General features: G+C 46.0%; 1 protein-coding gene across 2 annotated transcripts in view; it reads left to right on the top strand.

Moving 5' to 3' along the window:
* Nucleotides 1-20,020, top strand: part of LOC119035238 (myomegalin) — a 32,385-nt gene extending 12,365 nt beyond the window's left edge. The window contains exons 2-8 of one of the 2 annotated variants that reach the window (XM_037126542.2): nt 6,261-6,411; nt 9,080-9,252; nt 10,443-10,494; nt 11,379-11,566; nt 14,757-14,960; nt 18,459-18,590; nt 19,826-20,020. In XM_037126542.2, coding sequence (XP_036982437.2) covers nt 6,261-6,411; nt 9,080-9,252; nt 10,443-10,494; nt 11,379-11,566; nt 14,757-14,960; nt 18,459-18,590; nt 19,826-19,839 — 914 coding nt within the window. In that variant the 3' untranslated portion in view covers nt 19,840-20,020. The remainder of the gene's footprint in view (nt 1-6,260; nt 6,412-9,079; nt 9,253-10,442; nt 10,495-11,378; nt 11,567-14,756; nt 14,961-18,458; nt 18,591-19,825) is intronic. The other variant, XM_053656036.1, reaches the window with a different exon arrangement.
* Nucleotides 20,021-20,956: the final 936 nt, after the last annotated feature.

Raw genomic sequence — 20,956 nt, forward strand, 5'->3', positions numbered from 1 at the left:
ACAGAAAATACTCAAAAAACATATGTAGCAAAGGTCCTGTCTCCAGAATATATAATGAATCCCTAAAAGAAAAAGAAAAGAAAGGGCAAAGAAGGAATGAGGAATGGAAACACAAGATTCTGTAGTCGCAAAGAGCAGAGCAGGAAACTATTGTGAATATTTTTACATCACAGGCTATAAAAATTTCCGGAAGGCGAGGTTTCTGGTTTTCAAGCAAGCCATGGAATCTGTAGTGGTTAAGTATAGTTCTGAGGCCAGGAGGGGAATTATATAGGGCCCGTCACAAATAACGCCCCTGTTTTATGACAAAATATTCTATTATAAGATCATAAGCATGTAATTCTGTAACATAATAATATTATACTCAAGCATGCCATATGACATTTTAGGTGAAATGTTCAAATTAAAACTATAAATTATTATATACATATTATTACCCTACCAACCAAACTCAAGCAGGCCTTACTTCTTCCAGACCCTGTATATTTAAGAGCTGAAAAGTAAAACAGTAAAGATTGTAGAGAAAGTTTAGGAAAATGTATTCACAATCTTAAAGTGGAAGAAATGTTTTAGAGTAGGATGCCTTAACAATAAAAAAAATAAAGAAATTAGATTTCATCAAAATCCATATAAAATAGAAAGGCAAGCCACAGACTGAGGGAAGATACTTTTAATATTCTTATCTGAAAATTACTATAATATTGAATATATAGAGAACTTTTAGAAATTAACAATAAAAGCCAAGCTCATCGAAATTGAGCAAAATACTGATGTAGGTTTTCTTCACAAAAGAGAATTTCTACATGGGCAAAATACATAAGAAAAGAGGTTCAATATCATTACTTATTAAGGAGACAGAAGTTAAAACCACAATTAGATACCTTTATGCACCCACAAGAATGAGTAAAATTTTAAAGACAGAGAACACCAAGACCATGGAGTAGCTATCATATATCTTGTTGCTGTTGAGAAGGTAAAATTGCACTGGCAGTTTCTAATACAGTTAAATTTATACCTACCCCGTAACCCAGCAGTTCCACTGTCTGCAAAAGGAATTGTACAAGTATATTCGTAGCCGCTTCCTTCACAACAGCCACAACTAGAAACGACCCTCTTACTCATCCACAGCAGTAGGACAACACACAGGAATAACACTCATCAAAAACAACAGAAAAAACACCCGACAGCATGGATGCATCTAAAAACATATTGCATGAAAAAGCCAAACACACACAAAAAGTATATTCATATGTGAATTTCAAAATAGTCAACACTAATCTATGGGGCTAGAAATTGGAATGGTTTAGATCTACTTATGTTTTTGTGAACCGTTTAAAGGTACGTGACAGACATGATCACTGAACCTAAGTAATTCACCATGCAAGTGACTTCATCTTTTTTGATATCATTTATGGACTCCAACATTCCTTAGTTCAGGTTTTCAATCCACTTTTTCTACAAAGAGGTCCGCCAACATCTTCTGCAGAGCCGCACAGTAAATATTTTAGGCTCTGTTGGCCATCTCGTCTCTGTTGCAGCTGCTCGGCTCCACCAACTCAACACGGAAGCAGCCATCACAGATATTACATAAACCAGTAAGCATGGCTGTGTGCCAATAAAACTTTATTTACAAAAACAGGCTGCGGGCTGGATTTCGCCAGCCGGCCCTAATTTACTGAGACCCACACAAAAATGACAATTCTTTTTCGTGCTCAACTTGCAACAACTCGTCCTAGCCAGGTAGCTCAGTTGATGAGAGCATCTCCCTGGTACACCAAAGTTGTGGGTTCGATCCCCGGTCAGGGTACATACAAAAATCAACCAGTGAAGGCAAGAATAGGTGAAACAACAAATCAATGTTTCTTTCTCCCTCTCTTCCTTCCTCTCTCTCTAAAATAAAAATCAATGAAATATTTTAGAAGTTGCCAAAAAAAATCCCAAGTGTTTCTGTAGGCCTTACTTTTAATCTTATTTTTGTCTTCAAAATCTTGGAGCTTGATCAAGAAGGGGGGAGGCAAATATTAGTGAAGTCTTCTCCCTTATCACTGAGCATGAGTGTTCAGAGCAAGGGCTCTGGAGGTGAACTGCCTGGGTCTGAGAGCTGGCTCTCAGCATCTCAGAGACCAACCAACCAGTGCAAAGGTGAGCTCAGCCTTTGAGGGCCTCAGTGCTCTCCCCTGCTACAAGGGGCGCTGATGGTCCACGCCCGCTCAGGGGTGTTCAGTGGACTAAGTAAGTTATCCCACAGTAAAGCACCGAGGAGACAAGCTGTAAGAAAGCTGTTCTTATTGTGTCTTCTATTTCTACTTCTAACTGCACCACTGCTGACATTCCACATCCGCCAGAATAAATTAGAGTGTTAAATGGTTCGGTTGGCCTCTACTCCCCAGTATTATTGACCAGCATCTGAACAACTGGTTATCTGATGATTTTGATGATGACTTGACTGACAGAGGAGATACTGCCACAGGGGACTAGATCCAACTCCATTAAATTCTTGGACCTTGGAAAGGCATTGCAATGGTTTAGCTCATGGTAAACAAACTGTTGCACGTAATTCTAAGAAGTGCTTTTAATATCCAGTCAGACTTACCCAACTATTATAAGAAAAATCCAAGTATGTACTAATGACACCTTCTTTTTTGTTGTTCTTAAGAAATCAAAGAAGAAAAATTGAATTTACCTGGAATTTGTAGATGCTCTCTAGGTTATTGATTATCTGTAGCAATCCAGCATTCACCCTGAAAACAAGTAAATAAAGTCTGGTTTAAAAGAATTCTGTTTGGAGTTCAGCCAGGACTCACAGTACCAGCTTCAGAGAGAAGCTCATTAGAATGAAAGGATTTACTGCCTTTCCCCCTCAGGGCACTTGCCTGTTCTTGGCAAAGGGCAAGAGACTGAGAAGCTGGGGAGAGAACAGCTGCTGGGAGTCAGGAAAAAAAGCACTTTAATCTCAGAGGGTGGGAGTGAAGAGGTAGGAGGTTTGGGGTGGGGAGGGAATGTCCAGGTCCCTGAGTGGGTTAGGTTAGGAAGTAACTGAACACTTGGTAAATGTTTTTCCCTCAAGGCATTTACAAATCCAGCTAAATGCTGGCAAGAAGCTAAGAAGGCAAGCAGGGTACAGCTGAAAGAGCAGTTTTCATTGGTACTGTGGTGCAAAAGAGCTAGACTTAAATTGAAGTTCAAGACCCTCCAAAGAGAAAGTGCTTCTCAGATGGGGGCCCTGAAGATCTACAGCCCAGGAATATGGGCAAAACCAGGTGCAGACTGAGACTTCCCATGGGTTCAATTACGCTCAGTCATGGAATGGACTGAGGGGATCCGCCCTCTGTGATCGCACCCAGCAGAGAACATTATCCAAAGCCTCCATAGTCTTCCACACATCAGGTCCATCACTCAATCACATTTCCAGGCATGCAAAGAAATAAGAGCAAAAAGGGGAAACAGCAAACCATTGAAACTGGTTCACACCACACTGAGCTATTGCAGTATCAGCAGGGAGCACTGGGGGATGTGGTAGGTGTTCAAGGACGCAGACAAGAGGGTGAAAACTGAACACCAGACAGCAGGGATTTAAAAACTGAATAAAAGTTCTAAAACTGAAGTACAGGGTTTTGATAGCAGTGTGAACAGCTGAAGAAGAATTGGTAATTAAAAATAAAGAAGTACAAGGGGGATTCAATGATCATGGAAAAATACAGTTAAAAATATCCATTTCAAAAAAGTAAATTGCTATGAAATATCTAGGTGACAGAGGGCGAAAAGGAAGGGACCTCAGAGAGGAGAGTAACCAAGAGCCCAGGGCGAGTTGTAAAAGGCCACCAAATGCATCTGAAGTTTCGTGTCATCCGGTATGAAAATTGGTTTGAAAGCAGTTCTGTAACATGTAATGGCCAATGAAAGAGATAACTGAGGAGCATTCTAGCCAAATGTCCAAGAAAGTCTACCCGCTCCAAATAGGATGAAGACAAGAGAACTGCATCCGGTACACGACCGTGAAACCGAACATCAAAGGCAAACAGTCACAGAAGCATCCAGAGGAAAAAAACTCACATGACTTTAAGTATTAAGGGGCTAAAATACTACAATTTTCAATTTACAGTTTAATCCCTGACAAACTATCTTTCAAAGTAAAGGTGAGTAAAGGCCTTTCCAGGTAGGCAGCAAACTGCACTGAACAACAGGCAGAGGGTAGCTGAACTGCAGGGCAGAAGTTCAGTGAACTGAAGGGCAGCATGGGAACGAAGGAAAGAACCCAAGATGGGTTAAAAATTCTAGTGCATAAAAGAATTACTGTTCAAAATAACAATAACAATAATAATACTAATAATGTCTGTGCGATTTAAATGTATTTTGAAATAACGTGCATGACAAATGGAGCTAACATGAGTAAAGCCCTAACATGGGAAGTGTGGAGCGTATCGGGAGGAAACCAAAAGCTCCACAGTTATTTGTGTGTGTGTGATGTCAGCAGTTCCAGGCGGCCCCTCCCACTCCCCTTTGCCTGTGGCTCTCTTCACCGCCTCGGCTGTTGTGCCACTGAACAACTGCGGGCACTTTTCACTGATCCCCTCCATTCCATAGGTGAGATTTTTAAAAAGAACTATTGATTTTTAGAGAGAGGGTAAGGGGGGAGAAAAATAAGGTGTGAAACATGGATGTGAGAGAGAGAGAGAGAGACATCAATTGCCTATTGCCTCCTTTGTGCCCCTACCAGGGACCAAACCTGCAACCCAGGCATGTGCCAAACCCCCACCTTTCACTTTACAGGACGGCGCCCAACCAACTGAGCCGCATTGCCCAGGGCTTCATGGCCTAGATTTTACTGGGTTCTGTCATGGGCCTTTTTTCTGACTTTTTGGCAGCCCAGGTAACTCTCTCAAGATCTGAATAAAAGAATAAACAAATCTATTAGGTGTACAAATTAGCACTACGTTCTGTACTCAGTATTCATTCAAGGCCACAAAATATTTTAAGGACTTTGATAAAGTGGAAAGTAACTTAACAGAGCCAGAATAAAATTCAAAACAGGCATTAGCAGAGTATGATGTGAATAGAGGGTTTTTTTTAAAGCAATGTAAAAACAATCATCTATAAATAGCAAAGTTTGGGGAGGGTGGGGGTTTAGAAGGTTGACATTGACTTCATATTAAATGAAACCCCTGTACGTCTCCCTACTGTGAGGAAAAGAAATCCAACATTGCAGGGGAATATAGGTAGTAATATGGGATGGAAAGTAAGATGTCATTATGCTAAATTTATTAGTCAACATTAGAGCATTGTACTCAGTTTTTGGTCACTATGCTTTTGAAAGGCTATCAGGGTATAATTTGGAAAGTTCCCAAAGAGAAACAGTAATAATAAGTAATAAGGCTTTTAAATCTTCTTTGAGGAAAAGCCACAAGAATTATTTTTGTTGAAACTATCTTTAAGAAAATAAAAGGTGTTGAGAAAATATTGTTTTGATGTTTTCTAGCAAAAGCAAGCCTCATTCGTTTAGGTTTTTTCTTTAGAAGTGTGTCGGTTGGTAGTATCAGCTGAAGGGTACACGGACACTGAAAGTGGCTGGTGAGCGGGGTGGTCTCCTTGGTGTCTCTAGGCAGCACAGGACTGTTCCTGTCCAGGAACAGGCAGGCCTGTGCTGAGCGGGGCCGGCCGCCAGGGGGCAGAGCTTCCTACGGTTCTGTAGATGCCTGCACATTCTCATTCCTGACTCATTCCCCTGGCACCATTGTGGACTAGGTGTTCGCCATCTCAAACTTTATTTCTACTGCACGACTCTCAAAACTTGTGGCTGATAAAAAAGGTTTTCTTATATCTGAAGGGACACTCCCAGGGAACTTTGTCTAACGGTAAGTAGCAAAAATATTCATCCCTGAACCCAGCTTAAAACCCATTTGTTTTGATTTGTTGATGTCACTGTTTGATTGCTTTTTCTTCTAAAACGCCTCTAGGCCCTCTTCATCCTCCTCTTGGCAGTGTCTCCCACTATTTGTTGTGTCTTTTCTCCATTCCAGTAGGTCACCAGGGTCGGGATGGCTGAGGGGGAGCCCTTCACATGGGCACATTGGAGGCTTCGCTCTTTACTTCCCTGTAATTCCGCTCTTGTGATCTGATGCTCCTATGGGATTCTCTTTAAAAACCCAATTTCATTAAACCACAATTTTGTTTTGATACCTCTCGGTAGCTTTGGAGAAAAGCCTGGCCATTGTGGAGACCCAGACACATTTCTTTCCCATCCTTTTTTTTTTTTTTCAAAGGAGGCAGTAAGGGAGTTTTTCCTGAGAAAATACTACAACTGAAGGCTGGGATGCATCAGCCCTTAGAGAGGAAGGGACCTGCTGAGAGAGGAGTGGATGAGCAGGAGGCTCCACCCGAGGAAGCAGGACCCTCCTCTGAGTCCCACAGCAGGTAAGAGACCTTCTCTTCGGAGGCTTCCACTGTCAGAATTAAGTCGCTGCCATCGCAGCTGCTGTCAGGGTCTGCATTCAGGCTCTTAAGACCTTCCTGCTAATTCCTTAGGGAAAAGGCTACAGTATTTTTATTACAGTACATTCTATTTACAGTACATTCTATTACTCAGAGTAATTTGGTTTTAACTAACAACTCGTGTAGTCACCAAATATATGAGCTTCGCGGGTGCTTGAGATTTTGGGGAAATCTCCCAGTCTTGTTAGTGTCACTTCCGTGCATCGACAGCAGCGCTCAAGAACCTCCTATCGGCGCAGATGTCTCTCTGGCGAACGCTGCCCCGTCCCAGCCGGAGAAGGAGGATTTCTACAGAGGCTCCTTCATCTGCACTCTATTCTCTGCAGAAGCTCCTTTCCCTGGTTTCTGAAGTGGTGTTTTTGATGAGCTCAATTTAAAAAAATAACCTTACAAAATTGCCAAATAATGGCCTGTTGGCTGGATTTGTCATTAGTCTATCCTTAATGGCTGCTCTCCTATTACTTTTCAAAGGCGTTCAAATAATATAGGATTAATTCACTACATAGTTACCTGTGGGCACCAGTTACAGAAATCCTAAATCATCACTAACTTGCTTAGTGGTTGGGGCACACCTTCGGAGGCAATTAAAATTCCGCTTCATGCTCCACTGGGTCACTGCCAACATGCACCACTTAAATTTCACTGGCCCAGAGAATAATGTTAGAGCTGAAATAACCTTAGAGTCAGTCATATGTCCTCATTTCGGAACTGAGAGCACTCAGGCCCACGGATACAGTCGCTTAATCGAAAGGGGCAGAAATAACAGAATCCTGGGCTCTCCATTCATAAAGCCTACACCCACTTTGTCAAATATATTTTTAAAATTGATATTCTTGTGATTATTTTTGTTAAAAGTTGACTTTATCTTGGAGGAGTTTTAAGTTCAGAGCAAAATTGAGTGGAAAATACGAAGAGTTCCTGCCTCCTCCCCTCCTCCACACATGCGTAGCCTCCTCCCCCACTACCAACACCTGTATGTGTGTGGCATAGTTTACGTTAGGGCTCATTCTCGGTGGAGTACATATTTTACAGGTCTTGACAAAAGGATAAAGACATGTATCCACCATGATCGTATTACATAAAGTGACCATTCACTGCCCTAAAAATACACTATGCTCACCTACCCCTACCTGCCCCTCCTTCCCTCCCTCCTAATCCCTGGCGACCACTGATCTTTTCACTGCCTCCATAGTTTTGTCTTGTCCAGAATGTCATACAGGTGTATACGTAGCTTTTGCAGATTGGCTTCTCTCACTTAGTCATCCGCATCTAAGTTTCCCTCATGTCTTTTCGTAGCTTGCTTGCTCATTTCTTTTTAGTGTTGAGTTATATTCCATTTTTCTGAAAACATACCCCACTTTTTTCATCCATTGACCACCTGAGGGACATCTTGGTTTCTTCCACGGCTTGGTAATGATGAATAAAGCGGCTATAGACACTGTGTGCAGGTTTTATGTGGACATAAGTTTTCAGCTCATTTGGATAAACAGTGAGGAGTATGATTGCTGGATAACATAGTAAGAATATGTTTAGTTTTGTGAGAAACTGCAAAACCATCTCTCAGAGTGGCTGTAGCCTTTTGCCTTTCCACCAGCAATAAATAAGAGTATATCTCACTCCACATTCTCACCAGTATTGGGTGTTGTCAGTGTTTTGGATTTTTACCATTCTAACAGGTGTATACTGGTATCTCATGGTTGTTTCAATCTGCAATTCCATAATGACATATGATGTTGAGTATCTTTTCTCTGCTTACTTAATGCTTATTTATTAAATGTAGGTGAGTCCAGAACACTCCCTAAATCAAGTCCAGTACCTCAAGGTTTTCTATGCATAGGGACAGACTGCCAACAATAAGGTTTACAGTGGTTTTGGCTTCCAGAGCTTCCTCCCAGCGGCAGGTTAATTGGCCAAAAGTGTTGGTTAAATGACTAAGGGATGGACGCCAACATTTTTGTAAAGTCGCTTTCCTGTCCTACAGGCATGTATAGGAGCTGGTTCTAGTATTCACTGAGTCTTCCCAAGCATTTAAATAGCTACGTACCTGGCAATCATTTGGATTAGTGAAGAAAGGTATGCATTGGGTGGGGGACCTTAGTGGGCAAAGAAAACCCCTAATAGGAAAAGGAACATGAGGTTGAACATTTCATGTTAGCTTGTAAAGTAGTAATATCACAATAATTGTTATTAAAATAAGTCCTGCGGAAAAATGAGGGAATCCAACAGAATCTTGATTCTCTCCCATGATTTTCCTTACACTTTCCCAATTAACACCTGGCTTTGTTCACTGTGTTGAGATGGATGATAAGCTGAAGAGAGGGACCGGAAGCAGATTTTAAAGCAGAATTGGAGAAGAAAGCCTGGTTCCCTTTTCAGAAGTATGGGGCAGGGGGGAGACAGTTTCAGAAGGGGCGTCTCACACGGAGGAAGGGTTTGTTCTCCTTCCTTCATTCCCTTTACCACATTCACGTCACTAGCGCGTGCTAGAATTCGGCATGCAGTTTGTGGGTGACATTCTCAGAGTACTTTCTGCTGAGTGTCGCCACCTGTCAGTCACCCCTCCGGCGTTACTGTTTCTTTCCCACTGTAGGAAATACTCCCTGATCCAACATCAGGCTCGAGAGTTGACCCGCCTGCGGCAGAAGGTGAGGCTTGGCGGGGCCGTCTCTTCCCTCCTCATCCAGCATGTCAAGAACACAGTGAAGAACTTTGAGGAGCTTCTCAGCAGCAGTAAACTTGACCGTTCCGTGGAGCAGCACTTCCGTGAGCAGCTGGCCAATGGGCAAGAGCTGGCGGAGAGCCTCGCCAGCAGATTCAGCACAGGCGAGCTGGCCCCAGGGCCCGGGGAGACCTTCAGTCCCTCCCAAGGACCTAGGCTCCCATGGGCCCACAGCCACCCACAAGTGACTTTTCAGTCTGGGGCCCTGCTTTGTAATCACCATCTTGGGGCCCTGGCAGAGTCAGCACTGGCTGGTGGGGAGCAACGGAGAAGCCCCCAGGGTTGGGGATGCTGTGATGATCGCCAGCTCCTGCCTCTCTCCTGGAATGTGTCCGCTGGGGCGGGAGGCATCACCGGGGATGACAGCGTTTATCTGAAACGTATTGGCATAAAGAGAACTAGAAGGAGGGCCGCTGGTTGCTGTGAAAAGAAGGGTCTTCAGATTCCTAGTTCAGGATTGACTCATATCTGTTTATTACCAGCTCTGGAGAGGGTTATATTTCTTTTTATTCCTGTTTTGTCAACCAAAAAATTAAGTCAAATAATACCAGCCCCCGAAGGCTGCATGATTGTTCTGAGAATCAAATGTGCAATATTATTAAGTGCACTACAAAAAAAAATCATGAAAGGATCATGCCGATTTGGACACGGTTTACACTGTATGTGCTGGTACCTGGTGTTGGGGACATCAGTTAAATAATGTTCCGGAGCCTTTTACTTAGGACATTTTCTAGAACACCTGAGGGCACATGGCAAGAGCAGGCTTGAGGCTGCTGTGTGTGCTCCTGCTGGTGCAGTCAGAGAGTTGGGACAGGGACATCTGTCACCTCTGAACAGACAAGAGCAGTTTCTCCATGAAAGCTGTGACAGGACACACAGATGCGAGACTGGGAACCAGCCCCGTGGCAGGACTCGGAGGCTCTGGCTGGAGCGGCTCAGAGCCCAGCTGGTCCAGTGCCCCATAATTTATGGGAAAGGAGACACTGGTAGGTTTTTACTCTGACTCAGGGCAGAGCAGGTAGATTATGGCCTTGCTGTGGGCTCAGGAAGGCCTGCGCCAGGCAAGTTCTCTGAAGGCTCAACCCCTGGTCTCCCGAGAAAATTCAGAGTATCCTGGACTTGAGTGCCATATAGTCACGTCTCTGATCCCAGAAAGAAGCCTGCCTTTGTTTGCAGTCCAGGAACTGAGACCTGCTTAAGTGATGACTGACCCTTTTTTGAATTTGGTTTTCAGATGACTATATAAATAAGAAGAATCAGAGGGGACAGATGCTTCGGACTCTCAGGTAACTCTGTGTTTTCAGGGTCTGTAAAAGATGTGGCCTGGTGAGGGATCCACCGCAGGGCTCAGGAGGGCAGGAGGGGAGGAAGGCAGAGGGGCAGGAGGGCAAAAGGGCAGGAGGGCAGGAGGGCAGGAGGCAGAGGGGCAGGAGCTCTCATACCCTGCACAGAAGCAAACGGCTGGTGAGGCCATTGAAACGTTGTGTATCCTTAGTCTCATTGCCTATTTTGTTGACTTTATTATTCTGTTGGTTCCCATTCTCATATTAGCTTACCAATTTAGTCATATGGGGCTGCTGTAACCTAACCATCCAGTCTTAGGGGTCTCTGGTACCCCTTGGATCACCTCTGGCTTCCCCTGGCCTTTTGAAGACCAGAGTGAGATTATGTCGGGTTATTTCAAGGATGACCCAAGGGGTGCTGGGAGATGTTAAATAGCTACACATTTTTCTTGCAAAAAAATTAATACTATATGAATATTCTTAGGGGAGGAAGTCTAGAAAGTACCAAACATCTGGGAGTCTGCATTGCTTCAGGAAGCAGTTTGAAATGGGCCACCGCAAATGCTATGAAATGGATTGTGTTTGCAGACTGCATTGAGTTCTCACGGCCTCTGGGTGTCCTGTGAAAAGGCATGAGTGCTATTTAAAGGGCCCCACGGTTCTTCTCTCTTGGTCAGGATGTTTGTGGCCGAAGCACCTGTTTATGGTTGTTCTCCTCCGGGCCCCCCACTCCCCCCCAATCTACCCCCAAACAGCAATGAACTGTTTGGCTTCCTCTAAAGAAAATGTCTCCTTGACATCTGGGGTCTCTTTTGTGAGTCCCCAAATTAGTACAGCTGTAGCATTCAGGTGACCAGCATTTTTTCTTCTTTTTCTTCCCCCACTAGTATCTTAAGGAAGATGAATAAGATGGGCGGAGGGACGGAAGTCCTAGAGACCAGGGAGGATGCCCCGCCCTGGACTCTGTTCCAGATCCACTCCAGCAGCTGTTCACAGTGGACCGCCCGTTGCTACCCCAGCTGCGCCTCCCCACTGCCTGAGGAGCAGAAAGTGCGCCCCCTGGTGAATGTCGCCAGTAAGTACCAAGACAGCCTCCACTTTCCTGGCGCTCACTCATTCATCCAGACCAAACCCTGCGGATCCACTATAATGAACTTAGTTGAGCACAGGCCTGGGTGGGACTCAAGGCCAAGCACAGGACCCAAGGATGTCAGGTAGCTTTACCCCATTGCCAGTACCACATGTCATCAGCCATCCAGACCCCCTCTGACAAGCACATGGTGTTGGACTCCAGCGGCAGAGTTACGAGTCGGGAAAGGGAGGAGCAAGGGCTCCCCCATGATGGCAACACAGCACCTCACAGAGGGTCTGCAAGGTCTGGCTACAAAGAAGCCACCTCTTGGGCTGGACAAGCGAGCGAGTACCCAGAAGGGGAGGCTGTCTTGATATCCACCAGGCACATTCCCCACAGGGCGTGTTTCCTGCTTCCGGGCAGTGTCATCTCTCCGACCACTGACGTGAGCGTCACTAATATCGGGTCTCTGATCTTGAAACCCTGGGGTAAACAACCACAATTTCTATTTTCTACTCATCACTAAATATTCTTTATTATTTTTGAATTTATAGATTCCATCCATCCTAATAATTTGGCTATAATATCCCCTAAACCATTAGTAGCTGGGACATGTCTCAGGTTTAGACTGAACCCATCACCAGCACGTCCCCTCCCCATCCGAGAGGACACTTGGATAGCCTTGCTGGGGACAGGAGGAGGACAGTAAGGTTAAAATCAGCACTTTAACTTCCCTCCTAAGAAAGGCATTCAGATTTTTTAGGCAACTGTATGAGTCAAATCCTGATGTGAATAACACCAAGAAGCCATCCTTAGTTCGTGGCTATAGCTGATTTTCTTTTTTTTTAATATATAATTTTCTCTTTTTTTCTAAAGTATTTTAGGCAATTGATGAGCCATCATGCACTTTGACCTGGTGCTATTCCTGTTTCTCATTTTACCCTGAGGAGCAAAGCAGTACAGTGTTTCCCCCGGGATTCTAGCAGCCAAGGAAGGACAGAAAATATGCATTTATCAGGCACCTATTATGCTCACATTGTTGACCACTGTACCTATGTTGCTTCATTTAATCAGTATTGTGATCCTCTCCAGCGGGTGTTAGTGTCCTGACTTGCCAGCACAGCTGAGGGCAGTGAAGCTCAGTGGAGTCAGGGGACTGACCCGAGGCACCAGTGGGGATACCGTGCACTGCCAGCCCGCCTGACTCGGAGGCTTGGGTGGTCCACTGTGCTGTCGCTTGGGCTGGAAGGGACGAAGCAGGGACGGGATGCCTCATACACTCTTTTGCTGGGTTTCTGCAGCCAGTATTTTGCCAGTCTGCTCTTTCTGTCCCCGAGCTCAGCCCAAGGGCCTGGCCTCTGCAAATGAGACAAGACCCTGTACACACTGCCCTTCCACCCAAGAATTTATAAGCAGATGGACTGCCCTTTGTATGCACATGAGCTCTTCCAAAGCCCAAGGGAGTTGTATGTGCATCCTTGAACTCCATTGCCCAGGGTTACTTGGTTCAACCTCAGCACTTCCCTGAGAGACAGCAGGAGAAGGGCAAGCACACCTTCCCCTCACCTGCAATTCCTGCCGCACACTGCAGATGTGGCCTCTGGGGAGGTATCCCGACAGCATCCGCCTTATTTCCTGCTGCCTCTGTCTTCCCTGAGGGGGAGAGGGAAGCCCTCCTTTTTCCCATCTGATGTCAATATCCTCTTAGAGGGCAATGGCTTATTATTAATTAGCAGCTGGTCTTACATAAGCTGGGGGAGGAGTGACCCACTGGGTACTGATGTAAGTGTGCAGTTCCCTAGAGGAACTTGACGTGGTTGAGGTGAAACAAGGACCTCACTCCTGCCTCCAGAGAAACACGTCTACTTTACAGCCCTTGAAATAATCCTTAAACGGAGGCAGACTGTCAAACTTTTCTCAGAATCATGGCCCTGCCACCCTGTTGGGTTTTTTTTTCTCAAAGGGAGACAGCAAAGGACATGGCCACGTTTTCATGGCATCACTGAGCTGTAAGATGCATATATTCTGTGGTTCTGCAATCCCCCAAGCAGAAGTACTGCAGTCATTCTTTGGACAGGAGCTGGATCATCCGAACTATGTTTATGAATTATTTTTGCAATCTCATGAGCCATTCTGGTGGGTCCGAATTGCCACCTGCCTTGCTTAGACAGCCCGCAGCCTCCGTAGGGGTCCAGAGCAGCTCAGGCAGGAGGAGTGGGGGTCCCCAGGAGTGAGTCGCCCTGTCTAGGTTCCTGCACCTTGGCCAGAAGTGGAGGCCATTTTCCCTTCCTCTTCCTCCTCCAACACCTCCAGTCTAGAACAACTCACGAAGCTGGTGTGCTGCTGGCAAGGGCACAGACTGTTGGGTAAATAGACCACCTGTTTAGGGACCAGCAGATGCTTCATTCTCTTACTCTTTTTGTTCCTAAGATTGGCAATGGGTCCTGCTGTTGGACGAGTCATTTCCCAGGTTCCTCCCTGGGATCATTCTGGCACTGAGAGCGTTAGAGGGAGCGAGAAGAGGGGCCCCTGTACTTTATGTGTGTGGACTTTGATCCTTGATACTACACCTAACCACTACTCAGTGATGTCATAGGCCAGAAAGTGCCTGTAACATTGGGGCAAAATGTGCAGTCCTTGGGAAATAGGTTTCTAATTGATATTTAACAGTAGGCTTGGGATGGCTGACATCTGCTGTATAGACTTCCTTCCATGGATTACTCTGTTAGTTTCCTAAGGTTGCCATAACAAAGTATCAAATCCTGGTGTCTTAAAACGAAAGTCTCTCACAGTTCTGGAGGCAAGACATCAAAATTAAGGTGTCAGCAGGGCCATTCCCCTCCTCGGTGCCTCCTCCCAGCTCCTGGTGGTTGCCGGGGACATTCCTTGGCTTGTAGTCGTGCCACTCCAATCTCTGCCTCCATGGTCACATGGTTCTTTCCCCTGTGTGTCTCTTTATCTCTTTGTCTCCTGTCCTCTTCTCATAATGGAATTTGGGGTCTCTCTTAACCCATTATCATCTCCTCATAACTAATTACATCTGCAAAAACCCTATTTTTGAATGCAGTCACATCCGGGGTTCTAGGTGTACGTGGATTCTTGGAGGACGTTGCAGCCCGGTGTAAGTATCTTTAAACAATTTCTTCATTTCTGACTTTCCCATTTTTTCTCACTTATGTTTCTTTCTGGCCAGATGGCAGCCTGGCCACCCCTGCTGACCCAGCCTCATTGCCCAGCCCCCACTCAGGAGCCAGACCTGCCCAGTCCTTCTTCCATACTGGACACCGTGGGTGCAGCAGCCCGGGAGACGAGACGAGGCCTCAGAAAATGAATGCGTCCGGGCACCTGTCCTCCTCCTCCTCCTCCTCTTTCTACCGGCCCAGCTCCACCTCCTCTGGTACAACACAAAGGAGCGGTTGGTGAAATAGAGCCCATTGACAGGAATGACACCTTTATTTCCTGGCCAGAGGATTTTCCGTCCCTCTGTTAGATCTTGGCTCACAGAAGTGGGTGAGGAAATGAAGGGGCAACATCCCAAGGGTTAGCCAGACAATGAGATTCCACCTCAGTGCTGGGCCTTTCCAAGCGCCTCCCCCAAGTCGCTTACCTAGGGCCTCACTCTGGGCAGCAGACTGCCAGAAGTCAGGGGCATCCTGAGGGTCTCTGCAGAAAGGATGAGTTGTGCCACCTTCATGTGCTCCCTTCTCTCTGACTGCAAACTGTTTAAACTGACTACAACCTGAATTGAGACTGTTCTAGAATTCCAAGGTCAGACTTCCATGGGAAGGTCTTGCTTAGGTCAAGAGCTATTATAGGATGGGAGACTGTTTACACACACACACACACACACACACACACACACACACACACACTTTCTTTGTGTACAATTATAAGTCAGTCCTGCCTCTCCAACTTTGCCATTAGGTTCGGAGTCAGTGATCCTGGTACCCAGGGCCAAAGGGTGCAGCCATGTAGAGAAATGGCTTGGAGCAGTTCAGTTTCTGGGGCCCAGATTGTATGACAATAAATCATTTAAAATTCTCACAGAGGCTTCTGGTACAGATAGCAGGGTAGGTAACAGTTTGGTACTCTCCTCCTCCCAGAACCACATCAAATATACAACTAAACTACAGAACAGCCATCATTCAGAACAGTTTGAAATCCAGCTGAACAGAAGTCCTATAGCTAAGAATATAAAGAACAGACCACATCGAGTGGTAGGAGGAGCAGAGATGCGAAACAAGCTGGTCCCACACCCATGGTGTGTGGTGGATAAAAACTGGGAGGGGTATCTAGGCTGCAGAGGTCCCCCCTGGGGGAGCAGGGGGATCCCAGCCCCTCACCAGGCCCCCATCCTGGGGTTTCAGGGCTGGGAAGAGTCCCGTAACTTCTGGCTGTAAAAACCAGTGGGGGTTGTGGCTGATAGAGACGAAGAGCTTCTGGAGTTCCAGACAGTTCTTCTTAAAGGACTTGCACACACACTCAGACTCACTCTGAGTTCCAGAGCTGGGACAGCAGCTTGAAAGACACCAGGGGCAGTAGAGCAAGAGCTGGAGGGGCAGCTTTCTCCCCAACAAAAATGTTAGCAGTGGCCATTGTTTCCTTCCTGAGCCCTTTCCTTACAGAGCTGGCAGGCAGGCACCGTATCTGAGTCTGCATCCCCTTGGCTGTGATTCCCTGAGAGGCCCACCCAAAGTGTTTCCAGTGGCTTTTCCTTGAGAATGTCCCATCTTGGCTCATGTTCCAGACTTTGCTAAAATCTCTCAAACAAGCAGCATCTGGCCTCAGTGTGCCCCACACCTCTGGCTAAGTTGTCCCAGGCCCAGCACTAGCCACAGCTGGCCTTGGCCATGCCCGGGCTCCTCCAAGGCCAGCACCAGTGGCAGCCATCTGCATATTGCTTTGTAGCTCATGTTGGTGGCCCCAGGCAGAACACAGGCTTTGGCTGACCTTGGCCTGCACCTCTGGGGAGGCTCCAGAGCCAATGCACCCGATGGACAACTTCAGACCATGTCAAAGCATCACTCCACAAGCAACACACTCAAGCACCAGACTCAGCGGGTCACCAGAACCCCACTGAAGTAAGTTCTGCTCCATGGGGTGAGCCCTTGCAAAGCTGATCCTCCACAGTGGTCGCAGCTAGTCCTTTACAGCTGATTAACTTGTGGGAGTATATCCCTCTGTTTGATGTGCCAAAAGCAATTAAGGCTCAAATACAATAGGAAGGTGTACACAGCCCCTATTTGGGGGGGACACCTGGAGTGCCCAGTTTGGGTGAATGGGGAGACTGTGCCACTGGACCCTACAGTACACCTACTACGTTAGGCTAATCTTCCAAGCCTGGAAGACATAGTATTTCTACCCAATACATAGAAACAAACTTAGGGAGGCTGCCAAAATGAAGAGACAAAGAAACATGTTCCAAATGAAAAGAACAGAACAAAACTCTAGAAAAAGAACTAAAAATGGAGACAGGCAACCTACTAGATGTAGAGTTCAAAACACTGGTTATAAGGATGCTCATTGAATTTAGGGCAAGAGCTGATGAACTTAGAACTTCAACAGCATTAAAAGGAACATTGAAACTATAAAAAAGAACCAGTCAGAAGTAAAGGATACACTAACTAAAATGAAGAATTTATACAGGGAATCAATAGTAGAGTAAACAAAGCTGAGAAAACAGTGATTTGGAATATAAGGAAGCAAAAAAAAAAAAAAACCCACCCAAGTGGAACAGCAAAAAAAAAAAAAAAAGAAGAATACAAAAAAATGATGATAGTGTAAGGAGCCTCAGGACACTTCAAGCATACCAACATTCACATCATGGGGGTGCCAGAAGGAGAAGAAAGAGAGCAAGAAATTAAAAACCTACTTGAAAAAATAGTGGCAGGAAACTTCCATTTGTTGGTGAAGGAAATAGACATACATGTTCAGGAAGTACAGAGAGTCCCAAACAAGATAAACCCAAAGAGGCCCACACCAAGACACATCATAATTAAGATGCAAAATATTAAAGAAAAAGAATCTTAAAATCAACAAGAGGAAAGCAGTTAGTTACCTACAAGGGAGCTCCCATAAGACTGTCAGCTGATTTCTCGACAAAAACTTAGCAGTCCAGAAGGGATTGGCAAGAAATATTCAAAGTCATGAAAAGCAAGGATTACTCTGCCCGACAAAGCTATCATTTAGAATCAAAGGACTTATAAAGAGCTTCCCAGACAAGAAAAAGCTAATGGGGATCATGACCACCAAACCAGTATTATATGAAATGTTAAAGGGTCTTCTCTAAGAAGAAGAAGGAAAAAAAGATAAAAAATATGAACAAGATGGCAGTAAATACATATCTATCAATAACTGAACTAAAAAAAATAATAAGCAGAACAGAAACTTATTCTAGGAGGAGGAGAACATTAAGTATCACTCATTACTCACAGCCCGATCCAATTTCACATGCATTTATCTTAGCCTCTCTGTGAGTGGGTGGGTGTTAAAGGTAATGGATCAACAGGGAGGAGAGATGTAAGGTAGAGAGGAAGGCGTCCAGACTGCTACCAAAGAAGGTAGACAAACTTTATCATTGTGATGCCAGTTTTACCTTGAGGCCTTTAGCACTTTCTCACCCTGGTCTCCAGCCTGGGGTCCATCTCCCTGAGATGTCCTCAGTCTCTGCCTGGGAGGAGGCCCTTTCCTTACAGAGGACCATCTTGTGATCGAAGCCCAGGTGTTCTTTAAACAAAGTTTCCTGGTGCTTTCTGGGTGCTCAGGTGAGTGGAGGAAGTTGACACAAGTATAGAGATGGGTAGGGATCTTGTACAGAGCCCCTGGGCATGCCCCACAACTGCCCATGAGTGATCGGCCATCTTCTTCCTCTCCATGTCTTGGTGGTCTGCAACAGGGGCCGACCTGCTGGAAAAGAACCTTGTTGAAATCCAGAACCTGCGCCAGCGCCTGGAGGACTCTGTCTGCACCAATGACCGCCTGCAGGAGAGACTAGAACATGCACTCAGCAATCTGGACGAAGGTAAAGGTAGGAAGGCCCAACCCCCCAGCTCTGTCCACGTGTAGGGAGTTTCAAAAGGTCATACAGGTTTGCAGTTGGAAGGCACATTGGTGTGCATCACTTCACTGTTCCTCAAATCAGCCCAGAGTGGGACGTAGGCACAATTGTCACCATTGTATAAATGAAGACACTCAGTGGCTTGCCTCACTCTGTGCCAGGTCCTATTCTCAGGGCTGCCTGATATGACACCCATTCTTGTAACTCCTTATACCACCTGCTGCTGCTCCTGGGCTTGTGGCCAGATGGTAGAACCAGGACTTCCATGGTGTCCACACTGGCAGAAGGAGAAGCATTTCTCACCTTCAGGCCACAGCCACATGCCAGATACACCTGCCACATCCCCCATGTGAATAGCCTGTATTCCGGCATTCTTCACCCTGAGGCTCTAATCACTTAGAACAGTCCTTCCATGTCCCCCCTTCCTTATCAGAAGAATGATGATCAGGTCCCCTACACTAATACAGCAATGCCCCATTGGGTGGGGGAGGCTCTGTTCCCCAGCCGCAGCCTTTGCATGTGGGTATGTGGCCCACTGTGGTGTGCCTTAGTCCCATCACTCTGTTGTCCCAGTGCATGAGGCCCCTGGGTTTTCTGCTTGGCTGGGAGTGAAACTTTGGTGGGTGCAGGAAAGTGGGTCTTCAAAAGCATCTGTTACCCAAATGTGTGACTTGCGTGGGTTGTTTTTATTCACTGCAACAGTATCCACCTCTGGCTTCCACGAGTGGAACATGGAGTCCATGCTTTTGCTCTGCAGCAGGAGAAGGGAGGGCCTTCTCAGAAGCTAAGCTTACAGAGGCCAACAACCAAGCCTGGTCACTTCCATACCCCTCCCTTCCACAGCAATACCATTTGGAGAAGCAAAGAGAAGAGGATGGAGAGTATAAAATTGCTCAGACCCGTGCAGCCCAAACTGTAATAGTTATTCTCAATCTAAACAAGGCTGCTTCTTATGAGATCCCACCAACATGTCCGTAGACTCCAAGCTCTAGGTCTGAGAATTCACATTGCTCCATCTTCGCAGATAACCAGAGAATCACTGGCTGTGAGCTGGTTTCCAGCTGGGTGTCTCTGTCCCTGCTTTTCCTACTTCCAGCTGAGTGTGAATCCAGAAGGGAAGGAATGTCAGTTTCCATTCGGGGCAGTCAGCGAAGAGTCCCCAAGTCCCTCCAGCTTTCACCGTGGCTCTGTCTCTCCCTCCCTAGGTGCTGCACAGTGAGCTCCATCCAGATGGCTCTCTCACTCATGCACTCAGGGTCCTTCATCCAGCTCTGGTCAGGACCTCTGTGACATGGAGATGCCTGAAGGGCCTAGAGGGATGTTCTTCGGAACATGTCCAGCCCCTTCCAACAGCATTCTTGGCTGTGGATTTGGAAGCATCAGACATTACATTTAAGTGAATGGACCAAATCAATAAATTGTTATTAAAAAATTGGTGTTTACATATATTTATTGAATGCCTATGAAGAGTAAAATTTCTGCAGGAAAGAATAAGACCCAGAATGGCCTAAAATTCATAGAACAAGTTAAAGGGGAGGACTTCCGCCAAGATGGAGGCATAGGTGGATGTGGCGTGCCTTCTCACACAACCAAGTTTAGGGACAACTAAATATTAGCAGCAGAAAACACAGCCAGAACACGGAAAATTGAACTTTTCGGAAGTCTGTTAACAACAAATTCTTCAGCCTGACCGGTAAGGGGCAAAACCAGCAGCTGGTGAGGGGTTGCACAGGAAGACTTGGTCAGACGGACTCAGGCGCGGAATCCAGACGCAGGTTTGGACCTAGTGAGCGACCGAGCGATTGACCAGGCGAGCGACCGCAAAGGAGACAGCGGGGAAGCGGTGCTACGTGTTGACTGTGGTCACCCATTTGTGCGCGAGCGGACAGGCCAGGGAGTGAGCGGTTGAACCAGGGCCCGGCAGTCCTGGAGGCAAGCGGCAGTAGAGGGCACCGCCATTTCCCCGCTCTGACCACGCCCCCACATACAGCGTCACAACCCAGTGACCTGGGACTCCAAGGCACCGCTTCTCACACTTAAAGGGCCAGAACAGACCAAAAATGTCGCAAGTTCTCAAAGCCCCAGAGCCCATAGACCTAAGCGATGAAGAAATAGCAAACTCTCAGACGCACAGTTTAAAACACTGGTCATCAGGATCCTCACAGAACTGGTTGATTATAGCCACATATTAGACAAATACATGAAGGCGAAACTAATGGAAATGAATGGAATTGCGCAGGACACCAATAGCAATGAAAAGGAAACTGGGACTCAAATCAATGGAGTGGACCAGAAGAAAGCAAATAATGGCCAAACAGAAAAGAGTCAGGAAGCAA

This window comes from Artibeus jamaicensis, unplaced genomic scaffold (assembly GCF_021234435.1).
Source record: "Artibeus jamaicensis isolate MK-2021 breed Jamaican fruit bat unplaced genomic scaffold, CSHL_Jam_final scaffold_1689, whole genome shotgun sequence".
In the NCBI taxonomy this organism is placed as follows: Eukaryota; Metazoa; Chordata; class Mammalia; order Chiroptera; family Phyllostomidae; genus Artibeus; species Artibeus jamaicensis.